At 40.1% G+C, this 23027-nt stretch overlaps 1 protein-coding gene across 33 annotated transcripts in view; it reads right to left on the reverse strand.

Annotated features, from left to right (window-relative positions):
• PCBP3 (poly(rC) binding protein 3) overlaps positions 1-23027 on the reverse strand; it is a 138748-nt gene that overhangs the window by 54055 nt on the left and 61666 nt on the right. For 17 of the 33 annotated variants that reach the window (XM_019554436.1, XM_019554432.1, XM_019554424.1 and 14 more), the window contains 5 exons: positions 22065-22181; positions 19089-19220; positions 18474-18623; positions 15054-15197; positions 6004-6045 (listed from right to left, as the gene is read on the reverse strand). In XM_019554436.1, coding sequence (XP_019409981.1) covers positions 6004-6045; positions 15054-15197; positions 18474-18623; positions 19089-19220; positions 22065-22181 — 585 coding nt within the window. The remainder of the gene's footprint in view (positions 1-6003; positions 6046-15053; positions 15198-18473; positions 18624-19088; positions 19221-22064; positions 22182-23027) is intronic. The other 16 variants (XM_019554421.1, XM_019554420.1, XM_019554429.1 and 13 more) reach the window with 5 other exon arrangements.

The following is a 23027-nucleotide window of genomic DNA, read 5'->3' on the forward strand; positions in this document are numbered from 1 at the left end:
GTGTGCAGTCTTCTTCCAGGCAACAAATGAAGTCTCACCACATTTTTCAAAATAAAGCCAAAGTATAATGAACCAGAACCCAATATTCTTTTTCTAACACTGACCAGCAAATAAATATTCCTACAGTACAGCATACCATAACATGTTTTATTCCTGTAAGAAAGAGAAGTAGCATACCAAGAAGCAACACAGTACAAATTAATGCTGGGATTTTTTAAGAAGGAAAATTAGAAGAAAGAGTAAATTTGTCTGACTAAAAAAGAATACATCATTTTTTTTTATTTACAGTCTACGCAAGAGAGAAATTGAAATGTATGAAGCAAAAAAAATAGGAAATATTATGCCAAACTGTCTAAAATGTGTACACTGAAAAATTATGACTTACATTGCGCTGTTACACTAGATAAATATAGCACCTCTAAAAATTGCCTTAGCTATATTAAATGCCACTGTTAGTGGTTTGCATGAATGTTGTAGGAGCTGCGGATTTGTGACACCTATGGTTTGTGTTTGTAAGTCCCCATATTTTCTCACATACCACATGCCCCCAAATAAGACACACACCTTCTTTAGGGAAGGCAGAATGAAGAAATAAAGATTTTTCCAGATCAATCTGACCATAGTGATTCTTTAACAACATGAGATTCACACTAGAGACTTTCAATACAAAGTCATACAACATGCAATGGTGGCTATTAAGTCTAAGATTTTCAGAGGGACGTAAGAAAGTTAGGAGCCTGAACCTCACTAAAAGTTACTGACAGCTGGGTGTCAAACTCCTTTCACAATGGTGTTGAAAACTCCAGCATTTCCACAATCGCCAACAGTTACCATCTACTGGTTATGAAGAGATTTCTGTAATTTATCCCTCTGTTTAACTGAGAGTTAATTGTGTTATATGCTGGTTTCTTAATGGCATCTGTTATATAAATAGTGTAATGCACTGCAAGCCAATATCACAGGGATGGGATGACCAGTTCAGAAGGTCACATCCCCTAGGATTGTATGGTGATGGTATAAAAGATGTGACGCGCACATGCAAGGGGACAGATATGAGAATTCCCAGAAAACCTTAACTCCGGCTTTTCTGAGCCAGAGCCTTAGCCCACTGGAATTATGCCAATTTATATTTGGCCTTCTAACATCTATGCAATTGAAATCTCCACCTTCTCATTGTAGTAAAGTATGCTTTTGGTTTTACTTCTTGGCATTTTTTTAAAGATAAATTTGTATTTCTTCTATTTCTAAGTATTTTACTGTAATATGAAGCAGTTTATTTATATATTTTCTTCTTCAAAAAAAAGATATTCTTTTAATGACCAGGTTCACTCCAAAATAAATATAAACAGTTAACAAATGTGAATTTTAGCATGAATGGCTAAAAATTGCAAAGACATTAGTCTTTACAATATGGATAGTAGAAACTGCACAAAAACCCATGTGAAATGAATATCTATCAAATAAAAGACTTTTTTTCATTTGTAATGAATCTACTCCAACGGGAGAGTGTATCAAAGCTGTTATCAAACAAAAGGACAATTTGGTATTCAATCAATGCCAGAAGTCAATAAGCACTAGCTGGGTACACAAAGGGTGCATCTACATGAGACGTTTACTGTGGAGTTGCCTAATTAGCTATGCAGTAAAGTCTGAGCAACTACAAATCTATTAAGCCATAGTTTCTCAACCTGTGGTACGTGTACCCCTGGGGGTATGTGAGACACAGGCAGGGGATACATGGGTACCCCAATACGCGCTCTCTCTCTCTTGCCCTCTTTTCCAATTTCTCTTGCCCCTTCCTCCTCTCAAAGCTATGGCAAAAATGTTGGTGCACCATGCACTGTGCAGCACTTTAAATTCCCCGGTAATAATTTGGAGCGCTGCGCTTTGCACGGCACTAGGTTCAGCCCTCCTAGCTTTGGCCATCATCACCTCTAGCCCAGGTACACACTTGAGTTGTGCACCCCTGGTGTAAAAGGTGGCAACCCTACCCACACCAGATCAGACATCTGTCACATCACGGCCTTCTATACACAGCCCTTCTTCCAAAATATGGCACATATTAGTCTGTAAATATAAAATCCCTTGGAATGCCCCCAAAAGATACAAATCTCCATATTCCTTTCCTTTCTCAACCAAGTACTATATTTGGCCTATATTTTTTAGTGTTTAAACAGGGGTATTAGGAGAATAAGGCAAATAAATACCAGAACAGCTCCATTCTACCAGACATCTACCCAACATTTCTGCAATTGTCAAAGCACTGCGCAAAAATTATTGCACTCTATAGAAAAAACAGTCCTGGTCCCCAGAACTGTAATGAAGCACTACCTTGGTACTACCTCATGAGGGAGAGTTTCATATCCTGAGTCGCCGTATTATTTGCTATAGCTCGAAGGGGCACCACTTATCTGGAAGTTTTACATCCAAGCACTCATCATGGCCAATCTTCGGAGGTTACGAAATCCGACAAGAGCACAGCATAAGATGATGTGGCCCTCACAATTCACTTGCAGATGGATTATAACATAAGTATGATATAACCATTATTTCATTAGGATCAGTCATTTATGACCCTCAGAGATTTATCCCAGACATTTCTGACCTTGTACATGAAATACAAACTCACTGGATCCAGTCCCTGACAACAACAGTTTGGCAGGCATAGGTAAAATGAATATGCCTGTATTGTGGCTTAATCATCACTTTAAGAGGACAAGGTCTTTCCCCAATCCTAAAATTGGCATAGACCAGCTCAGAGAAGCAGCTCTCTGAAATCAATGTAGCCTCTTTGGTCCTACTTCCAGACTAGCAAACAGAGCATAGATAAGGAAGTGAAATATTATAACTACATATTTTTCAATGTCTATATCTAGTATATCTAGATCTGTAGCTACAAAAGCGAGTTCAAAATATTATTTGATTTATACATTTGACAAAAAGTAAGATTTACTTAAAATTAAAAACCTGGTGGGTAATTTCTGTAATCTTTTACATTTTTCCTGAATTTTCTACAAAAAAGAAATTTTCAGTCTCTGAAACTATTTCATTTTTTAGCTTTTTCCATTTCCTGTGTCCTCCACCATTTTCTCCAGTGAAATAAGAGGGAAAACAAAGAACTGGAGAGGAAGTGGGAAGGGTGAAAAAACCCAAACATTCATTTTTTTATTTACCTGTCCCCCACCTCCAACAAAAAAACCTGGATTTTCAAGGGCCTTTTTCTTTAAAAAGAAAATGTGAAAATTGTGACATTTTCCAGAGATTCTAAAAATAACTAAATGTTTCATAAAACACTATTAAGCTGGTGCAATTGTTCATGTCTTCTACTTCAGCACCTGCCATGCCCTGGCCATTGGAATGCTCCTAGATAGTGAGCTTTGGGAATAAATCAAACTGCCTTTGCTAGCCTGCAAAATGGACTGTTTCTCACTGCTGAGAGCAATCAATTTGCTTCCCAGACAACACTGGTTAGGTATGAAGGATATTCTCTGGAACTACAAAGTGAGAACTGGTAAATGTATCTTCATGCATTGCCAACCCAGTCCCATTTTCTCTGACTAGTGGAATCCAGTGGTGAATGCCTGTGTCTTTAGGGGCAAACTCTAATGTGGCTCTAAAAGAGTACCTATTTGCCCAGCTCTCAAACATACTATTAGCTGGCTCATCTTTCAATTGTAAAACCTATGATAATCATCAAAAGTCTGCCACTCTTCTCTTCTGAAAAAGCTGTGGTAGTGAGCAGCCTCTTCAGGATAAGAACAAAAGTCAGTTATTTGTGCTAGTATGCCTAGATCCTGTCAATGATTTAGATGCTACTGACAACAAAGGGTTGCCAATTTGTCTTGGAAGGGCTGGACAAAGTCGTTAAAGTGGTTCCACTCAATTTAAGATAGAATTCAAAGGGTTGTATTATGAAATTGCTTCTTCTTATCAATGGGGTTAGCCATGGCATTCCATGAGGGTCAATTCCATCTTTCCCCTTGTTCAATGTCCATGTAAAGCCACCAGAGAAAGTCACAAGGAGCTATGAACTAATGCATAACCAAGAGGCCGAGGACACACAGGTCTGCATCTCCTCTTCTTTGAATCTACATTAGATAATTTCCTGGCTTCCTCAACTAAAGTTTGGGCCATGGGGGAAAGCTAACTAGTTTAAATAACCCATCTAAATTGGGATGTCAATGGTAAGAGTGGGCCTCAAGCCTGAGATCTCACTAGATTCTTTCCCACTCATGGACTCACGGAGAATAGTATAGCAGAAGTGCTTCCTTTCATTTCAGGATGGCAAAGAGGCTGCTTCTTTTCACTTGACCAGTTTTGTCCATCTTTCTTACTTCAACAATAAACTATAGCCTGGTGTACCTGGGGTTAACCCAAAAAAGGTAACCTTCAGCAAACTTCAGCTAGTATAAGATAATGCTACTGATCACTGGCTAGGCCAGAATAAAGAGAAAATACTATTATACTTGCACTCTGTCCACTGCCGTAATTGGCAATTCACTTCCAGGTGAAATTCTAGACGTTGATTATAACTACAAAATCCTCAGTGGTTTAGATCACTGTTATCTCAGAGATGACCTCTCTTGGGTCTTACTTAACAATGTGTTTCACATGCTTCTGCCAATCATGAAGTCCATGGAAGATAGGGATTCTTCCTTTCACAGGCTGTTCTCTATGAAATTCTCTCATGCCAGAGACATCTTAGAGCCTAAGTTTGGCTTCCTATACAACACACTTTAAGATACAACTCATAGAAATACAGATCTGGAGTTCAAAGCACCTGTCTCACCCGCTTCAGTCTTCAAATTCAGCTAGGAGTCTTGGGAACTGCAAGCACACCCCCTCAAGTTTTGAAGAAATGGTAGTGTACTTAACCTAATTCATTGTAGTATAGTGCAGATTGATGCTACTGTGAGAAGTGGGCTTCTCATGCTTCTTCATTCACATCCTTAAGGAACTGAAGCAAACAGGTAGGCCAGGCAATCCCCTGAGGCTGTGGACTGGTTTGTTTGTGGAGGTTGTAGCTATACATGGGATTTCATGTACTGATCCTAATTTTCTTCAGGGGGAAAACACTAAAGAAGCTGCCAAAGAGGCATACTGGTGAAGGTTGCAAAGGGGATGTGCCCCTTGCCACCTGTACCCAGGTTTATATCACTAGAAATAGGCAACAAGAAAAAAAATTATTTAACTAAGAAACAGCAGTCCTTTCTTCTCCTTTTCTTCACTCCGGTTCCCCACCAGACTAATACTGAGATCACCAGAAACACCAGAAAGTAGCAAGAATAAGCTATAATTACCTATATCCTTTTCTACTGATAACTCACGCACAACAGAAAGCTTTGCTGGCTGACTCATTGCTAGACAACTTTTGGGGTCTCACCTCTATGTTATGCCAAATAAGATGTTTGTTCCCATTCACCAAACTTAGCATTTTATAGTCTGTGCTTAAGCTATTGAACTATTTTGTTTTGAAAAATGGGAAGAATTCAGCATCATCAGACATACAGACTTCCTTTCCAGTAAGACTGAGAACATATTTAATGACAAACTTATAGGAGGGCACAGCTCTGAAAGCAAAGTTTCTGAGACAGCCATAATACCCTAAGTTTTCAAATACATCTGCCCTTTCACATTAGCACCTAGATAAGTCATTGTATGCATTTGATTATCAACATTTAATGAAGATGAGGCAGTAGAGGTGAAAAATTATTTTGACCATTCTCTAAGGCACAAAATGCATATAGAATGTATATCTTAGTAAAGGGATAGCACTGAACAATACAGTAATTTAGCATCAGGCCAAGTCCTCAATATTAATAAAGTTTAGTGCTAATAGGTTAAAGGCTATTCAAGGTATTACAGATACTACACATGGTCAGTTACTTTGAGAATACAGTATTAATATTATTGTGTAATATTAATATTAGTAGTAATTAACAGAAGCATGCAGGTGACATAGAAGAGTAGAATGGATATAAGAAAAATTAGGGTAAAACTCACATCCGGGTGTGGAATAGCATATTGTCCCTGAATTGTATAGGCCTGCAAAAGAAAAAAATATATATTATTAGACTTTACAGCAGCATCCAGTTAAGTCCTATGTCTCACTTGGGCTTGTTTACCAAATTATTTTTCCTTTCAATAACCCATACGGTAAAACAGAGAAGGTGTTTTGATTTTTTGACATGTACATTCACATATAAATTAAGCCAGATAGGGCAACCTCACCCTTCTCCATAGTACTCTACAGTCAGTGTTAAAATTGCTCCTGTCCAGTTCCTTTCAGCTGTAATTCTTTGGAATGCCATCTATAAAACACTCTGCTTTCCAATCCAGACCACTGGACTGAAAGAACACTGCTAACTATAGTGTCATGAAAATAACATGCCTTCCCTCTTAAAAAGGTTTCTGTAACAAGCAGCAGCACTGCTCAGTAAAAAGACCCAAAATGGTCCTTTAAATTACATAATTATAATTTAATTATTTAAAATAGAGCTTTTTAGCAAGCGTACAGAGAAATCCCAAAATGCTTCTGTTCGGATTATAGGATTTCTATTTTAGCATTCAACACTAAGCCAGAACTACAGAATTACTACACAGTACTTAAACCCACTGCACACTTTGCTGTACAAGATTTTTTAACACAGTTATGTTCGGGAAGCCCTACAAATACATATCAGCAGCTGGTTTGCTTAAAAAAACTCTTTGTAATGTGATAATTTCCAACCACTCGTGATCTGATTACATCTTTCTAAGAAAGATTTGGATGATCAGAACATTGCTGGGACTGTACTGGATAGTACAGTGTGCAAAACTAAGAGTGATTTTAGTTCCAAAGAACATCTTAAGATCACACATAAAAAGCACATTTGTTAAATGAATGGAAGTTTTAAAGTGATTGACTATATTCTCTTTTAATCTCCATACCAATTTCACAGGGCACAGTAAGCCCTGTGACTATGACAGTGAAGTCACAATCATGGAAATATTTTCATAGTAAGTGAAGTAATTTCATCACCCTTTGATTTCATGTTACACTAGAAAAACATATTGCATGTTGTTTGCAGGAGTTATGGCTCTATTTTGCGTCTGCTGGGTATGTGCAACACAGAAGTTCCTTGTGGCAGGTGACAGACAGTCTATATGCAGACAGGCTGTGGAACTAAGACTGTTAAAATTCAGATGATAGAGACACTTCCGGAGTACATATAAAAGCCCTTTGGACTACATTTTCAAACACATTTCTGAAGGCTCATTTTCTTCTGTGTAGAGACCATTCTTTTATAACATTCTAACTTTAATTTAAAAATTCCACAACTGTAAGCAGGAGTTGATTTTATCAGCCTGGTCCCATAGGGTAACTAAGCATCTGACAAGAACTCAGTAACCTTGTGTTAGGGGTCCTTGGTAATTTTAGGACTGGACTTTCTAAGTAATTACTCTCACTATAATAAATGTAGTTTAATGGAACTGCACTGTGCAAAGTTATAAATGTCAGCCACAGATAAGAAAAGATGCAGCAGACAACTTTGGAGCCAATATTAACCAGGCTCTGAATCTGACAGCTTTCAGCTATGCTTACGGCCTGAGTCTTAGAAAGTATACATCATGCACTGAATTTACCCACTTCAAAGTCCATTATTGTTTTTATTTCCCACCCATTCATGATCCATACTTATAAAATAAATAGGTAATTCAGAAAACATATTAAGAGTGCAGACACAGGGTCCTTACTTTAGACAAAACTTCTAAATATTCATTTACACTGCCAGATATTATGGCTGGGATTTATAAAGATGTACAAGGAGTTTGGACAGCCTATTTCTATCCAAGTTAATGGATAGCTCTTAAATCTATTATTCCATAAGGCAGTGTTTATAAAGAAAGAAAAATAATCCAGCCCAGGGTCCAGCTGTGACTGGGACATAATCCAGCCCAGGGTCCAGCTATGACTGGGACAGGTGAAAAAGGTTTAATTCAGAAAATGGAAAAGATTTCTCTGTTCCCAGTACTGGCTTCAACAGACAGAAACTTCCCTCTCAGGATCATCACAAATGAAAGGATCCTATGCTCTATTCAAATGAACACTAGTTAAAAAAAAAATCACTGAAACAATACATGTGCATATTTTTCATCAGAGTAAAAACAATATGGTTTTTCAGCCTGACAGAATTTGCTGAGCTGTGCAGTTAAAAGTTTAAACAAGTGCCTTTATATAAAGAACACATATACAGTCATTGATTAACATATCCCATGAGGTACAGAATTAAAAATTAAGAGATTGCTTGTATTCACCATGGTGAAACCAGGTAAGTGAATCAGACTCAGGATCAGTGATATCTGTGATGTAGTCACTGACTTTTGCAAAGGTAACACAAATACCTACTCATACATTGTGGAAAGTAACACAAGGCAAAGCAGAATTTTTTCAAATATGTTGTTTTCTATTATAAAATGTGCGGTATTTATACCTTGCTAAATCTACACATATACCATAAAGCCATATTAGGACGAAACGTATTTCTGTGTAGGAAGCCAATACAAGGCAAGTATGCCACTTACATCTCCTTTATGCCCTCAAAATAGTGCATACGTTACATTTAAGTGATATGTGAGCCTTGTGCTTACTATCTGCATTACAGCAAATTTCCCTCTGTATATCCTTGGGATCTAGCTTGGTATTTGCAAGGGATCTTGGATTTTTATCAAAGCTTTACTATATTCTTTTTATCCCCTCAAAAATAAGCACTACAGATACAAACAGCCATCTACTAGATACTCTAGTATCAAAGAACTTATTGGGTTATCTTACTAGTCAAAACATTTTCAGATGATTCCAAAATAAATGGCATAAAAGATGGATAACAATTTATAAAGGGAGAGTAAAGACAGCACAGAAAAGAAAATTTTTGAATGGTCAAAAAGTTACAACATTGCTCCAAATCAACAAGTTGGTCACTTCAGTGATATCCCTAGATTGGCTGGGTGAAGAACAACAAGAACAGAAAGGTTGGAAACTAAAAGACAACAAGCATTTTTTGTTGTTTGGTTTTCATTTCTGGAAGCAAAATTCTTTGACATTTAGAACGTTACCATTTCTTAAGGCACATTCTGGATGTCCTCAGTCTCCAAAGGGTTAAATTCCCCACTTATATCTTTTTCTCATAAAGTATAGTAATAAGGAAAGCTGATTGAGGCTGTTCTCTCAAATGTTAAATTTTCCTTTGAATTTCAATTTGATACTTTGATTAATTGTCTTTTGGAGGTCAGACTTTGAACATTGTCCATTGCCATCTACAGTTTACAGCAACTGATTACAAATAGGATCCAAATGGATGATAAATTATATTCTGTATTCAGTAATATACTTACTTAATTCTAGACAGGTTTCACTGATTACAGAAATTTAAAGAGTAGGACAATAAGTATAACATTCAAGAATATATTTAAAATAAGTCCAGCCTCTTGGGGATATTATACCGAATGTCTTCCTTTAAATGCAGAGTTAGTTACAGATATGAAGGCAGATATGAAGGTGTCCTGCACAGATGAAAGTCAATGTTTTTAAAAACTGAAATTACAATTCAGTAATTGCTTTTTAACAAATCAGCCTTTCCCAACACAATTTCAGATACTGCCAATCAAAAGCACATGGAAAAAACCATGGCATCTCACTTTGGGTAGATTTACATGCAATTTTCTGTGCTTCCATTGACTTAACCCACCCATATGTTTGCTCAAGTACCCCCTGACATTACGATACAGCATATCCTTCCAAGTCCTGGAGCTATGTTATGTGGATAACTCCATTGTCGTGATACTGGAGGTATGCAGTCAGGCATGTCTGAGGCTTCCCTTCCCAAGAAGGGACAGAAACCATGGCCCACAAAGGCTTGTGCCACCTGTACAGAAGTCAGGGCATGTATACAACTCCTAAAATAGCCACATGGCCCCAGGCTCCACAGAACCTGAGCTGCTCCTGCGATCCTGCTCAAAAGTCAGGATGGCTTTTGGAAACATGGAAGGAGAAGCAGTGCAGTAAGTTATTAACGGGTGAGCGCACTTGTACTACTTTGCCTTGTGACTAGTACACAGTCACTGCATAAGCTCCTGGCCCTTCTCTCCAACTACAATCAACTGCTGTTGATTCCCATGTAGCTTCACGGGGAGCACTTGCTATCTGTAACAGTCAGTGACTATGCTCAGGGTGCCTCAGGTTGAGGGCAAGTAGGGTGGGGAAGCAGAAATCATTGCTCATGCGATACGTGGGGATGGTGTACAGACACCAGGAGCTTGGGAATAAGTGAGTTAGGAAGCCTTGAAAGAAAATGGTGGATATGGAAGAGTGGGAGAGCTGAGACAAGTGGCCATGTATTGTGGAATGGGAGAGCCTGAGACAGTTGGCTGGATGTTGCGAGGAGGGTTAGGATAGACTGGGACTGAGAGATGAGAAGGTTGTTAGCAGAATAGGAAAGCCTGCAGTAATTAAAAGTGTTGCCCGGCACCAGGAGAACTTCTGGCAAGTAGAAAGGGTGTTTTGGGGAGAATGGGAGCAATTTAGGCTGCTGGGAAACAGATTAAAACAAGGCATCCTGAAGGAATTGGTGGTATTTGGTAAGACTAAGACAACAAAGTTGCTTGCGTCGCATCTAATGCCTGATGTTCATCAATGCCGCAGCACACACAGGGAGAATGAGAGACTGAGGCAGCTAGGGGGCATTTCTTCTACATCACTTGTTGTTCCAGGCATAGAGCAGGGGCACTTGCCCTTTATCTTGGATACAGGAGTCGTACAATTAAATAGGACTTTCTCCTATTCGAAGGACAGAGAAAGCATTTTTTGGAAAAGAAGCTAAATATTTAGCCCAGCATTACAAGGTGTGAAAAACTGATACACACTTGATCTGAGCCTTCAAGAGGCTGAGAAGCGATGTAAATCAAACCCAAAGGACAAAACAGTATTCCATTTTAGAGCAAACAATGAGAAATGTCTGAACCCTAGAGGGTTATTTCTGCCCTGAAATAACTTCTGTTCAAGACACCAACACATTTATATCAAGGACAAAAAGTTTCTTCCATCTTACTCTCCCTTGTAAGAAGATAGTTACTTGAACAGCTGGACCCAAAGCGCTTTCATGCAACTAGAGTGAATAAATGATGCAGCGAGTACTTATCTTCATTTTAGTGACTAGTAAGAGACAGCTACAAATGCAACATTCTGTTATCAAAGCATGTGTTTTTTCCATGCATTTCAATCATGGTTTATATTTCTATTTATCGTGGTTCAGGGGACAAGAACCCTTTAAACATGTTGTCTTGGAAGAAGTTGTTAGATATTCAGCTACTACAAAGCAAGGTGTTAAGTAGCTGTGCTCATTCCCACTGAACACCAGACCTTGTGTGTCCAAGCTGGGTGTTCAGTCCTTGAAGCACACAATTACTGAAGCACCTACCAACGGATATTTCTGAAATTATAGCTAGATATATTTCTGTCTTCTTTCAGTCTGACCTGAAGTGAAGTTAGTGCAGTCCTGGGGGCATTCTCTCTTCTAATTAAATTATTAGGTACTACAGTGGTGGATACTGAAAAAAAACCAGAGACTTAATTAAAGAGATGTCTGAATTAGATAGATAAAATAATACCAGCAATTGGCAATAAAACACCTGCAAGATGAGTTTCTGACTACTACCTATATACATTTCTGAAAACACTTTGAATGCTGATCTCCTCTCTCTGCAGTAACTAAAATTATTTTTGTAAGCCAGCTAGAAACTACTTCAAGGGTTTTACACAACAGGTTATATTTCCTTAATGAAACTGTTTTTTAAAATGACTTCAGTCAGCTGGTGTAATATTGGCGTATAGATTTGGCCTCTATCAAATCAATTTTAGAGCTGAGCTAAAGGAATGATGTAAACTAGATAGAGTAATGGGGGGTTCTTTGATGGTCAGTTTGTGACAAAAGGTTAAATCAGATAGAGGTAACATTTGCCCAATTGTTTTTAAATGGGATTTTAAAAACCATATAATTCTTGATAGGAGTTTTAATAAAAACATGCCTTAATTATCTGAAACAGTGTAAGCATCCAGAATTAATTCTGTATGCAAATTTTTGGCACACTTATGTGTGCAAGTTCTGTGGAAGGGGAAGACTATTCAATAAGGAAAACAGAGTTCAATTTAGCTTGCAAAGGATTATGATAAACTACACTTAACTGTGAGCCAAACTCTGCCTTGGCTTACCCTGTGTGCACTCAGGAAAATGCAACATTGCCTGTTATTTAACAGTCTGTCCATTAGAAATAATGTACATTTCCTTGTACATCATTATCTTCTGATATGTGTGTAAGTAATGGAAGTTTTATTGTAATGCCCAACCCTTAAGTCTGTACTCAGGCAAACCTTTAATGAGTGGTGTTCCTCAGTGGGACAAAGGGTGTCTGAAAGTAGAAACAGACATCACCTACATTTTTATGGCAGCACAAGTGGTGAGCAAGTAGCCAACCCTACCCTTTGTTGTACAATATCTGTGGCCACAACAAAAGATAGTGCTTCTTTATTGCAGCAGAGGTCTACATGCTTGGTAGCAGAAAAGCGCAGGCAGCCCAGAGCTGCACACACTCTCCAGCCACCCAGGCAAGTGCTCCAGGGACCTGAGGGACCCAATGCTGCACACCCTGGTAATTCTCATGCGGGACTGGGTCCCTCTAGCCCCAAACCAACTGCCCAGTTTCCCCCACTTAGAGATGAACATCAGGGAATGTTGAACCACCTTTCTGTACACAGGGAAAGTCAGGGTTCCCCACTTACGGAGACTCACCCCAGGATCTCCAAGGGCACATCTCCATAAGTGGAGAAAGCCCATGCAGGTCCCAACAAGAAGGCATGGGACCCAGGGAACCCCCAGCACCTCATACCTCCCTGCAAGGACATGCGTCAAGTCCCACACTGACCATGCTTCACAAGGAGGCATTAAGCAGTGCAGGTCCTGGCAAGGAGGCCCAAGGTGGCATGAAACCAGGGAATTCTCAGCATCCCGTGCATCCATGCTGGGACCTATGCTGACCCATGCCTCTTTATGAAGCTCAAGTCTGTGTGGGACCCAGAGTGGATCCCAGCATGGAAGCACAAGATGCCAGGAATTCCCCTGCTGCCTTGTCAGGACCTGCACCAACTTATACTTCACATGGAGCATGCGTCAATGCGAGTCCCAGCATAGAGGCATGGGGTGCTGGGGATTACCAGGGTCCTGCAACACCCTATGCCCCCAGAGCCCTGTACCAGGACCCCACTGACCCATGCCTCTATTTGAAAAACCTTGCACCTCCTTGCAGCACAGGTCCCAGCAAGGACATGCAAGGCAGCAAGGGACATGAGCAAGAAGAATGCATCACCTTTTGTCCCATCAGGGGCCCAATGAGGGACAATGGACAATTTATGTTTCAGACAAGAAAGTGGATCAGTTGTGGCAAGATGCATCCCACCACTGCTGATCTACTTCATTTGGCAACGTCTGTTTATATCCTGAATTCTGTGAGTTGTGCTGAGCACCTTGGTTCGGAGTCAACAGGGAGCAAACTGATTTTTTTCCATTGATTCTATTGGGAACTGGATCTGCCCCTGAAAAAGCAGAGGCACTCAGTGCTACATTTGAATGGTACAGAGATTCTTTGCTTATGTCATCACATTTTAGAACCTGTGTGAAATGTTTTTTAATGAATCTAAAACTGCTAGAAAATGAATGCTTTTAATGCATTCAATGAATAACCTTTTCTCACATCAAACATAATTAAAATGGATAATTTTCAACAAAAACTGGGTTTCATTGTGCATTAGCAGATGAAATGTTGGCCAAACCTGAGCAGAACTGTAAACCAAATTAGGCTAATTTTTCAGCTAAGGTGGATTGGCAACAGAAACTGGCAAATGTGTGATGGTTTAGACGCAGCCCTAATTTTAATGGTCAGAACACATTCAAACCAGATTCCAATTCCATATCACCCTGCACTAAGAGCCTGCAAGTACTTTGAGCTTGAAATAAAGCACACCAGCTCCTTAAACTGAGTATGGGCTAATAGTCTTTGCTGGATCAGCTTCACAGCACTCAGCCCCTTAGGGTCATGCTGTATGTTACACTCAGGATGGGTTAACTTCACTTAAAACATGAGCTTTTGAGAAACACCTACTAAGTGCATTTATATTGTACCAGTTACAGCTTTTCATGGGAGTATCTCCGCATCTTAGCTATCATCAGACCACTTCACAGATCTCAGCTATTGTCAGGCTACTTCTTAGAGATAATATGAGTAATCTAGCAGTCCTGCTGGCATGGGTGGGATTCAGAGGTAGGAGTAGCACCTTCCAGGCTTAGCTCCCTATGTCTCCATCTGCCTCACCTGTAGCAGAGACCCAGGTTGCCTCAGCCTGCCAGGGGCAGATGCTGCCAAGCTGGGGAGTGTTGGGCATGTGGTAAGGAGGGAGGATGTGGGCTCCGGGAATGCGGGTTGCATGATCTCATGGGCAGACATTCAAGCTGGTGTTGGAGTCAGTGCCTGGTGTTGGAGGGCATGCACAGGTGGCTCTTCTAGCCCTGTCCAGAGCAGACTGAGATCATAGTAACTATTGCTGTGTAGCTGTTCAGAACACACTCTAACTTTCAGTCCAGCATGGTTATGCTTACTGTGATCTCAGATAAAGCACTTGCTTAGTATCCTGTGCTACAAGCCCTTACCTTGCAGGAGTAAGATGTTAATGTGGTGAGATTTGTAATCCAAAGTGAGTGCTGATTTGCTGCTGCAGATAGTCAGTCTCTTCCTAGAATGCATGAAAGTGAGAAGCATGTTTTGCAATTAACTTCAGTCCCCTGCAAATTGGCTGGAGGAAGTAGTTTCGAAATTCCCCTACTGATGGATGGAGAAGTGAAGCCAATTTTTCAGGCAAAGAAACAATCAGCAATTTTGCAAAGAGCTTTAAGTCCAGCTGCTATGGCACAATATGAATGGGATGACACCATGCAAGTGAGAAGGCGAGAAAACCTGAGTGCACTAACGGGCAGCGGCTGGTGCTGCAGTAAAAGGCTGAGGTTGGCAGTGGAGGCCGCAAGCGGGTCGGCTCTTACCTGACCACCTGCAAAAATGACAGGGGTGGAGGCGGGCTTTGGGCGATAGGGAATGGTGGCACCTTTCGGTGGGGACTAGGAAAAGGGACAAGGAGAGGGAGAGAAAACATTAGAACAACTTTCCTGCAATATTAGTAAAGAGAAAGTGTCATTGAAATACGTCATTGAACACAACAATACAACAAATGCTATAATACAATCCTTGTCCTGCAGTTTTTCCACGGGACATTAAGTCCTTTAATTATTTTGAAAGAAAAAATGTTGGTACCAGAAAACTATGTTTTCTGCACAAGAGCATAAAAGGCTCTATAATAATTTGATAGATGGAAAAAAAAACGATTCTCAAATTAAATTAGTTGAGGAATTCTTTTCTCCCCTAAAGTTGTTATACCTTCTTAACTTAACCCCATTCAGTCCCCTACATTTACTACTCCATAATTTCCCTTTTTATTTTTTATTTCTCTTTTTATCTATTTTTCCCAAAGTTTCTGTTTCTGAGAAAATATTTACAATAGCAGCACTCTTGAAATCCCATTGAAAAACCCAACTGTTCAGAAATAAGTGGCAATAGAAAGATTTTGTTATTAGGTCTACAACGGAGATATTACAAAGGTAAATCTACAGCCCAAGCAGTTGGTTTCTTTAGGAAGACATAAGGAGCCCAGGTCTAAGTGGACATTCTAAGAGTGATATGTTAAAAGTAATACTAGTGCTGAGAACAGTAATATGCCATTTAAGAAGTATTTGTGCACAGACTCTTATAAATGTTGTCCCACAGAGGGTTAGACATTAACCAGGTTCTCAAAGGAAAATAAAAGAAAAGTATTTTAAATAAAGTTCTCATATGAAATTATTTTTACTAAACTCAATGGTAAAAAAAATTCCCTAAATTGTTTCCTTGTTTCTACAAAGAAATGCCATGAATCTATCATGATCACTTTCAGTGATGTTACTGTAATGGTGAATGAATTCACTTAGGAGCATAAGAGATGTAGTCCGTCCCTTAACTACATAGGAGGTATAGAACAGGTAGCAACTGTGTAGACTTCACATACACACAAGCCTCTCCAAGCAATATGCTCAACGAATGGCCATCTCTAGATTGCCGAGTAATAAATTTAATCTCCCAGCCTACTTGGCTAATGGACTATACGATCACATTGCTAAAATGGATGCTGCCTCATGGCAGCATGGTAGTGGTTTTGTGATATAGAAGTCTGGTTGGTCCTGACATTTCCCATCATGGAATGAGAATTGCAAGAACAACTGGGGGGCAAGGCTATGGCTGGGATGACATGTGGTTACAGTCAACAGTAAAGTTTAGCATCAGCAGCTCTTGGTCTTCTCGGGCTCCTGTACAATATGTTGGAAGCTGAATGCAGTGTAAGAGCTGTTGTTGTGCTAGTGACAGAAAGGCAAAATGGAGCCATAAATTAACACACTAATGGGAGGACTTTTCCCAGTCATACATGCTTCCTGGCTTTCCATCCTGCCAGAAGTCCAAGCTACTCACCCATTCAGTTTGCTGCCTTAGCCTTATCCATTTGTTGAGATGTGAATGCCTGAGCTACATCCTGTGACTATGAGCTTGAATGGTGTTTTTATACATGTATATTGAATTATGTCTTCTCACTCTATGCTGGGTTTCTCATAAACAAATAATTGATATGCATGAAATAAATCTCTTGAAAGCTCTTCCTGTGACATTTCTTATAGAGAACTTAGTGTATATTATAAATATATAGACACTACTGTCTGAAGTGTAAAAATATCAAAAACCTCACAATAAATATTAACACAGAAAAGATAAAATCCACCAAATGAACTACACTAGTTCAAAAGTTTCTATAAGTGTGTGTATGTACATGCACATATACATATATTCCATATATGTATATGCAAAATATGCTTTTTCTCATAGTGTATTAGCAATGCAGGAAAAATTAGTGTGTTATTTCTCAGATCACAAAAGGATTCAGGATGATAGTGAAAATCACTGTAAAATACTAAAACAAAACAAATGTTAAAAAAAATACCTATTATTAGTATTAGTAATTAATATTATCATTATTAGTGAGCCAAAACTTTAGAGCTAAAGCAAATTGGCAACTCTTCTTAAAGTTAGTCAGAACTTCAGAATGTCAGCACTTCACAGCAGCTAGCAGTAGACATATACCTATTATACATCTGATGTATTATTATACATGTGTACAGAGTTATTACTTTCAATACACTGCACTCATTTCACTTATATACCAAAACGGCACTGGCATTTTCAAGGATAATATTACTCTCAACCAACGATAAAGACCAAACACTACATGTATCACTTAACAATGACCATTGCATCTTTGTCCAACAGCATGGATTTTTATCTACTACTATGAAATTCCTTTCTTTTCAAAGTACTTGTGGCATCTTTCCTGACCTAGTCTGCAAGTATTTAAATGTCATTGGTCACAATCAAGCATTTGGTTCCTTGTTCTAAAGCCTCACAATAAGATATGCATCTTTTCAAGCCAATGAAGGGAAGAGTGGCTGTTTTGCTTATGTCACAGGAACGCATGCAGTTCTCATTGGAGGTAGGTAATGAACTTGTGTCAGGCAGCCTTCAAGAGGGGGTAAAGGGATGTAACATTGCAGAGATGTCTTCTGTGTTAGCTAGCTGCATGTGTCCAAGGAGCAGGATTCTTCCTCACCTTGAGAGTATTATGATTGCATTTGATTCAGGGGCTTGTTGTGACATTAAGACAGCACACAGCAGATCAACACAACACATTGCTCTCAGTAATTGTCTGTGATAAATGGCATTTCATCCCCTAAACTGCAAACTCTGGCATGTGAAAAATACCAGTTCCTGCCTTCTCTCGCATGAAAATTCAAAAGTGACCATATCACTCCATTCCATGCTAGTCCCATTCATTTCAGGATTTGCTCCAAAATGACTTCTCCCACCAAAAAAACCTGGTTTTCAAACACTTCAAGGGTTTGCCTCAGCTCATGTCAAACATTTTATTTCTCTCTGTATCCACACTCTTCTCTCTGCTTTTTGAGTTCTAGCCTTTCTTTCCGTGTCCCTCCATAAAAGGCCTCCTAATTTCTAAAGTAACCTTCATGTGACATGACCCAGTAGAAAATATCTTATTTCAGATTTCATTGTATTTCAACCCCTAACACTATAAATAATAATGGAATGCACTGCTGAGTGAAAGTTCATGATATGGGTTTGAAAGTAACAGTACCAGGAAACTACCACGATCCAATAACTGGTGGCGAGCAATAACAAACATGACTACTCCAGGGTTTTCATTGTCATTTTGGTTGTTGATAATTTTTTCCTATATACTTTACCCCCATTGTTACAGACTGTACCTCCAGCATCACCACACAGATCTGTTTGACACACTGGATAATTGCATCGGGGGTTCCCGAGATTGTCACTGCCCGCTCTGTGGAGTTGGGCAGCATGTCCCCCGCCACTTGAACCTGAGCACCTGTTGACTGGAAAAAGCAGAAAGAGGGAGAGAGAAAGGGAGAGAGGGAGAACAGCAAAACTGAATGTGTGGCAGCTATAAAAGAAAACATCCAATGGTCTATTTCTTTGCAGCCAGCTCTAACTTTAGCATGTTTGTTTTTGGTGTGTTAAATGGGTTAATAATTCTTTGTTTGCACATTTTATGCAACTGCTACTGTCTTTTCCTGTGCCGCTCTACATAACAGTGGATAGATATTGCAATCCTCCTCCTCTTTGGAAGTCAAATACATTTTGGCAGGAACCCATGTCACTTGCACAGCTTCTGGTGGCAACTATGTTGCTGAACACAGATATAGCTGGTAATGCAGAATGCATGTAGATACTAATTCCTGAAGCTGCAAAATCAGTATCATGCAATTGAAAATGTGCTTTAATAAGTTACATTTATAATCATTTAAAAAAAAACAAAGGGTAAAAAAGGTCTGTATTACCTCCCTGATTTCCTTAATCTTGGAGCCCCCTTTGCCAATCAGTGACCCGCACTGGCTAGCAGGCACAACCAACCTCAGTGTTACTGGTGGTTTACTGGTAGCAGTGCTGTTGCTCATTGAGTTGATTATGTCCTTTAGAAGGGGAAAAAGGAAATAAAAAACAGAATTAAGTATCTTACTTTACAATTGCTATCTAAACTGGCTTAAATACATGGGCAAGTTGATGTTAAACCTTGCCTAAAACTCTGTGGTGATCACCTCGTGCTGTCAAAAATAGAAAGCATGACAGTCAACTATTTCCATAGCTGCATAACCATGTATGTCAAACATCTGCAAGGTGCCAGTCAGCATTTTGCACTGGCTACCCATAGACAGTACTGTACCCTTTATTACAGTGGTTCTTACTCTTTTGGCCCTTTGGACTAGGATAACTGATGCAGGACTAGTCTCTCATGGGCTTGACATGCCAAGTTGGGTCTCTTGTGCCCAGACCAGCCCGTGCACTGCTTTGACCCAGCCCCACGCACCCAAACTGCCCATGCTGCCTTAGCTTGGCCCTGTGTGCCTGGATCGGGCTCCATACTGCTCAGCCTGGCCCTGTCCCACCCCAGCCCCATGCACTCAATCTAGTGCACAGGGCCATGCCACCTGGCCTGCAGCAATTAACACCTTCACCACTCCCCCATCACCAAATTTTTGGACCTGTGAAAAGCCACAAGGACCATATGACAAATCTGCAAGCTGGATCTGGCCTACCAGCCAGGGGTCGAGCACTCCTGCTTTAGCACAGCTGTTTGTAATGCTTTCCCAACTCATATTGAAGGCATCATTCTTTTTGGTCAACCAGTTTGGTGCTTCAGGGGCAGAAAGTGTTGGCATTATTCACGTGAATGCTATATAACACAGTTCCACCAAGGCACTAAGATCGTTACTTGAAACGCACAAAAGTTTTGGGACATCTGGGACTGCATGCTTAGCTTATTTACCATAAATTGCAGCCCTCAAATGCCACGAGATCTTTAAAGTATATGAAAGTCTACAAAAATGTTAAAGTACTTCCACTGATCTAAGTTTATCATGGTTAAAAAGTCACCGCGTGATAATGATGAAGCATGTTACATTAGAAACCTATTCTTGGGAATATTTAGGACACATTTTCACAATCTCTCCCTGTGCCACCTAAAATTAAGTACAAGATCTCCCAGGATGAAACGCAATTCTTTTCTAGCTAGAGATGTAAGGACACAGTATAAGCTATTCTACTGAGCAATAGGAGAGATGTTAGCATATTTCCATCAAGCACACAGATATTTCATTCTCATACCCATATCAGGCTGTCCTACAGAGATTTTATCAGGAACAATTCAGGTCCAATTAAGGGAGTTGAATTTGGTCTTCAACCCAGAAGGCTACACATAGTAAATCTTTACACTTGACAATCAAAAAGTCAAAGAGAATTGAATTAAATTTGATGAAAACCCCAAGGGAGATGTCACACTGACAAAGTTAAAAAAGTGACTGTGTAATGCAAAGTGATGGGATCTCCCAAAGCACACACCACCTTTAAATTATGCCTTATTGAAGTAATTTTCCTGAAGAATAAAGCTTTTCACACCCTCAAGAAAAGGCCACTCTTCATACCATCAAATGTCCAATCCACTGTAAATACAAAGCATACAACCCTTTCATGTGGAGTGATTCCTATGTCTGCCTTTTCCATTTGGTGAGTGAGCACAGAAGTGAAAAGGAGGTAGGTGGGTCTAGTGCACTAAACTGGAACTCAGGGCACTTGGCTTCTAGGCCCAGCTCTGTAACTGGTCTGTGACCTTAGATAAGTCACTTCCCCTCTCTGTGTGACTTCATTTCCCCTTGCAACATGGGGATAAAAGAGTCTGACATCTGCTATTGCAACAAAGTGCAATGTAACAGTGAGCTACAGTATTCTTAAAAATCCTGTATTGATAGTCTCAAAAATCCACTCATCTCCCCCTTGAAAAGATGAGGGCAAGTACATCCAGCACCCATACAGGCCTATCTAGTCTACATTCGGGTACTTAAACCTTGGTTTTGACAGAACAGCTCTAAAAGGAGGAGGGCAGGCAATTCCAATTTTTGTTTTTATCCTCTTGGTCCTTTGCCTCTCTGTTAAGGCCACCTGGAAGAAAGTGGTTAGTCCTGTACATTGCGAGAAAGCTACACTCCTTACTGCTAAGAACTGGGCCAAACTGAATGACTCCCTTGCTGCCAGGGTCCAGAAGAACCCTAAGCAGAACAAGCTTGTATTTCCTTATAGAGGAAGCTGTGCCTGAATTCATTTGCTTCAGACCTCCCACCCATGGGCAACACTCCTTAGTGGACATCCCTTCTTTCTCCCCTCCCTATCACTACCCCACATACCACCCTTCCTACTCACCATTCCCCCAACCCGACTTGTTCTCTCTACTTTACCTTTCCTTCTCTCCTTTTTCCTCAGCAACTTGTCCTCCTTATAAGACACCTCTTTGACTGTTCTGGAGGGGCTGCACGGTGTCATCTCAGAGCACCTTCTCCTGCATCACAGCCCATTGGCTTCTCACAGCAGCAGCAACAGACTGCACAGGGAAAGTGTGTAACACCAGTGCAGGCTGGCTGAGCAAGAATTTCTGTCCTGATCTCACTGCCCAAAGCCCAGGCCTAAAATTTTGTGCTGCCTCCCCCTTCCCATTGACATGCTGCCCCATTACAGTAACATTACATCAGTCTCTTGACATTGCAGCATAATGTTGTAACACTGCCACATGACAATGCCATGGGATTCTGCATTCTGAAATGTAGCTACAGGAAGGCACTAAACATCTCCACTTGGCCTGCAGTTATTTTCAGAAGACATTAATGGACTTGGCAGCATTTGAGACAGTACCAATCTCAGCCTGAACACTGTCTGTTAAAATCTGCTCAGTAATCTTCCTCCAAAGAGGAAGGAATAAAATTTTTCACCTCCTCAAACTTGTAAGCAATCATGGCAAAAGCCTTGAAAATGGCGTCTGTAGGGCCTGTGATGGTCACAATTCTTTCTGGGCAGTTTCCTTCTGAGATGTTGATTCTTGCTCCACTCTGGGGGAAAAAAAAGAAAAAGGAAAGAAAATCTTCTCATGCCCTTTAACCATCCATCAGTTTGCAGAGGGGTAAACTTAAATCTCAGATATTGACAAAGAGGAAAATACAAGATGTGATTCCATTACCTCAGCTCTCTTCTTACCCTGTACCCATGTTTGTGTTTCGCTTTGCAAGCGGCCACCATTGTTGTATACCTGAACCCCTGAATAAAGTAATTAAAAAGTCAAAGTCTTACCCTGTACCCACGTGTGCTGCCAATGACGCCACACCAGTGGAAGGGTGCTCTGGTGGCATATGATCTATGACCATGGCTTTAGTTCACATATTTTAAAATAAACTTTTACACTGATGTGATATGTTAGTATACAAAGAACATGACGTCCTTAGATAAACACACTTCTAATACAGATTACTTGGTTATATTATCAAGTCCTTATTTAGGCAAACTCCCCCCGGGTTCAATGGAGCCTTGCTTGAGTGTAGACTACATAAATATGGATGAAGGTTCTCTGGACACAACCTGCTTTTATTATCTGCTTACATCCTTCCTAACAGGTGAATGACCTTTAAAACTGATTAAGTACCTAATTGCACATTGTCTCAGACCAAACTGGTGCAAGAGGACTGGAAGAGGGCCAATGTGGTTCCCATCTTCAAAAAATGAAGGAAGGAGGACCGGGGAAACTATAAGCCAGTTAGTCTTACCTCGATCCTGGGTAAGCTTTTTGAAAGAATTATTCTGGCACATGTCCACAAGGGGCCAGCAGGGGAGATTATGCTTAGGGGCAACCAACACGGGTTCATTAGAGGCAGGTCCTGTCAGACCAACCAGGGGGCCTTCTA

The sequence above is a fragment of the Crocodylus porosus genome, unplaced genomic scaffold, assembly GCF_001723895.1.
Source record: "Crocodylus porosus isolate Cpor-Errol unplaced genomic scaffold, CroPor_comp1, whole genome shotgun sequence".
Classification (NCBI taxonomy): Eukaryota; Metazoa; Chordata; order Crocodylia; family Crocodylidae; genus Crocodylus; species Crocodylus porosus.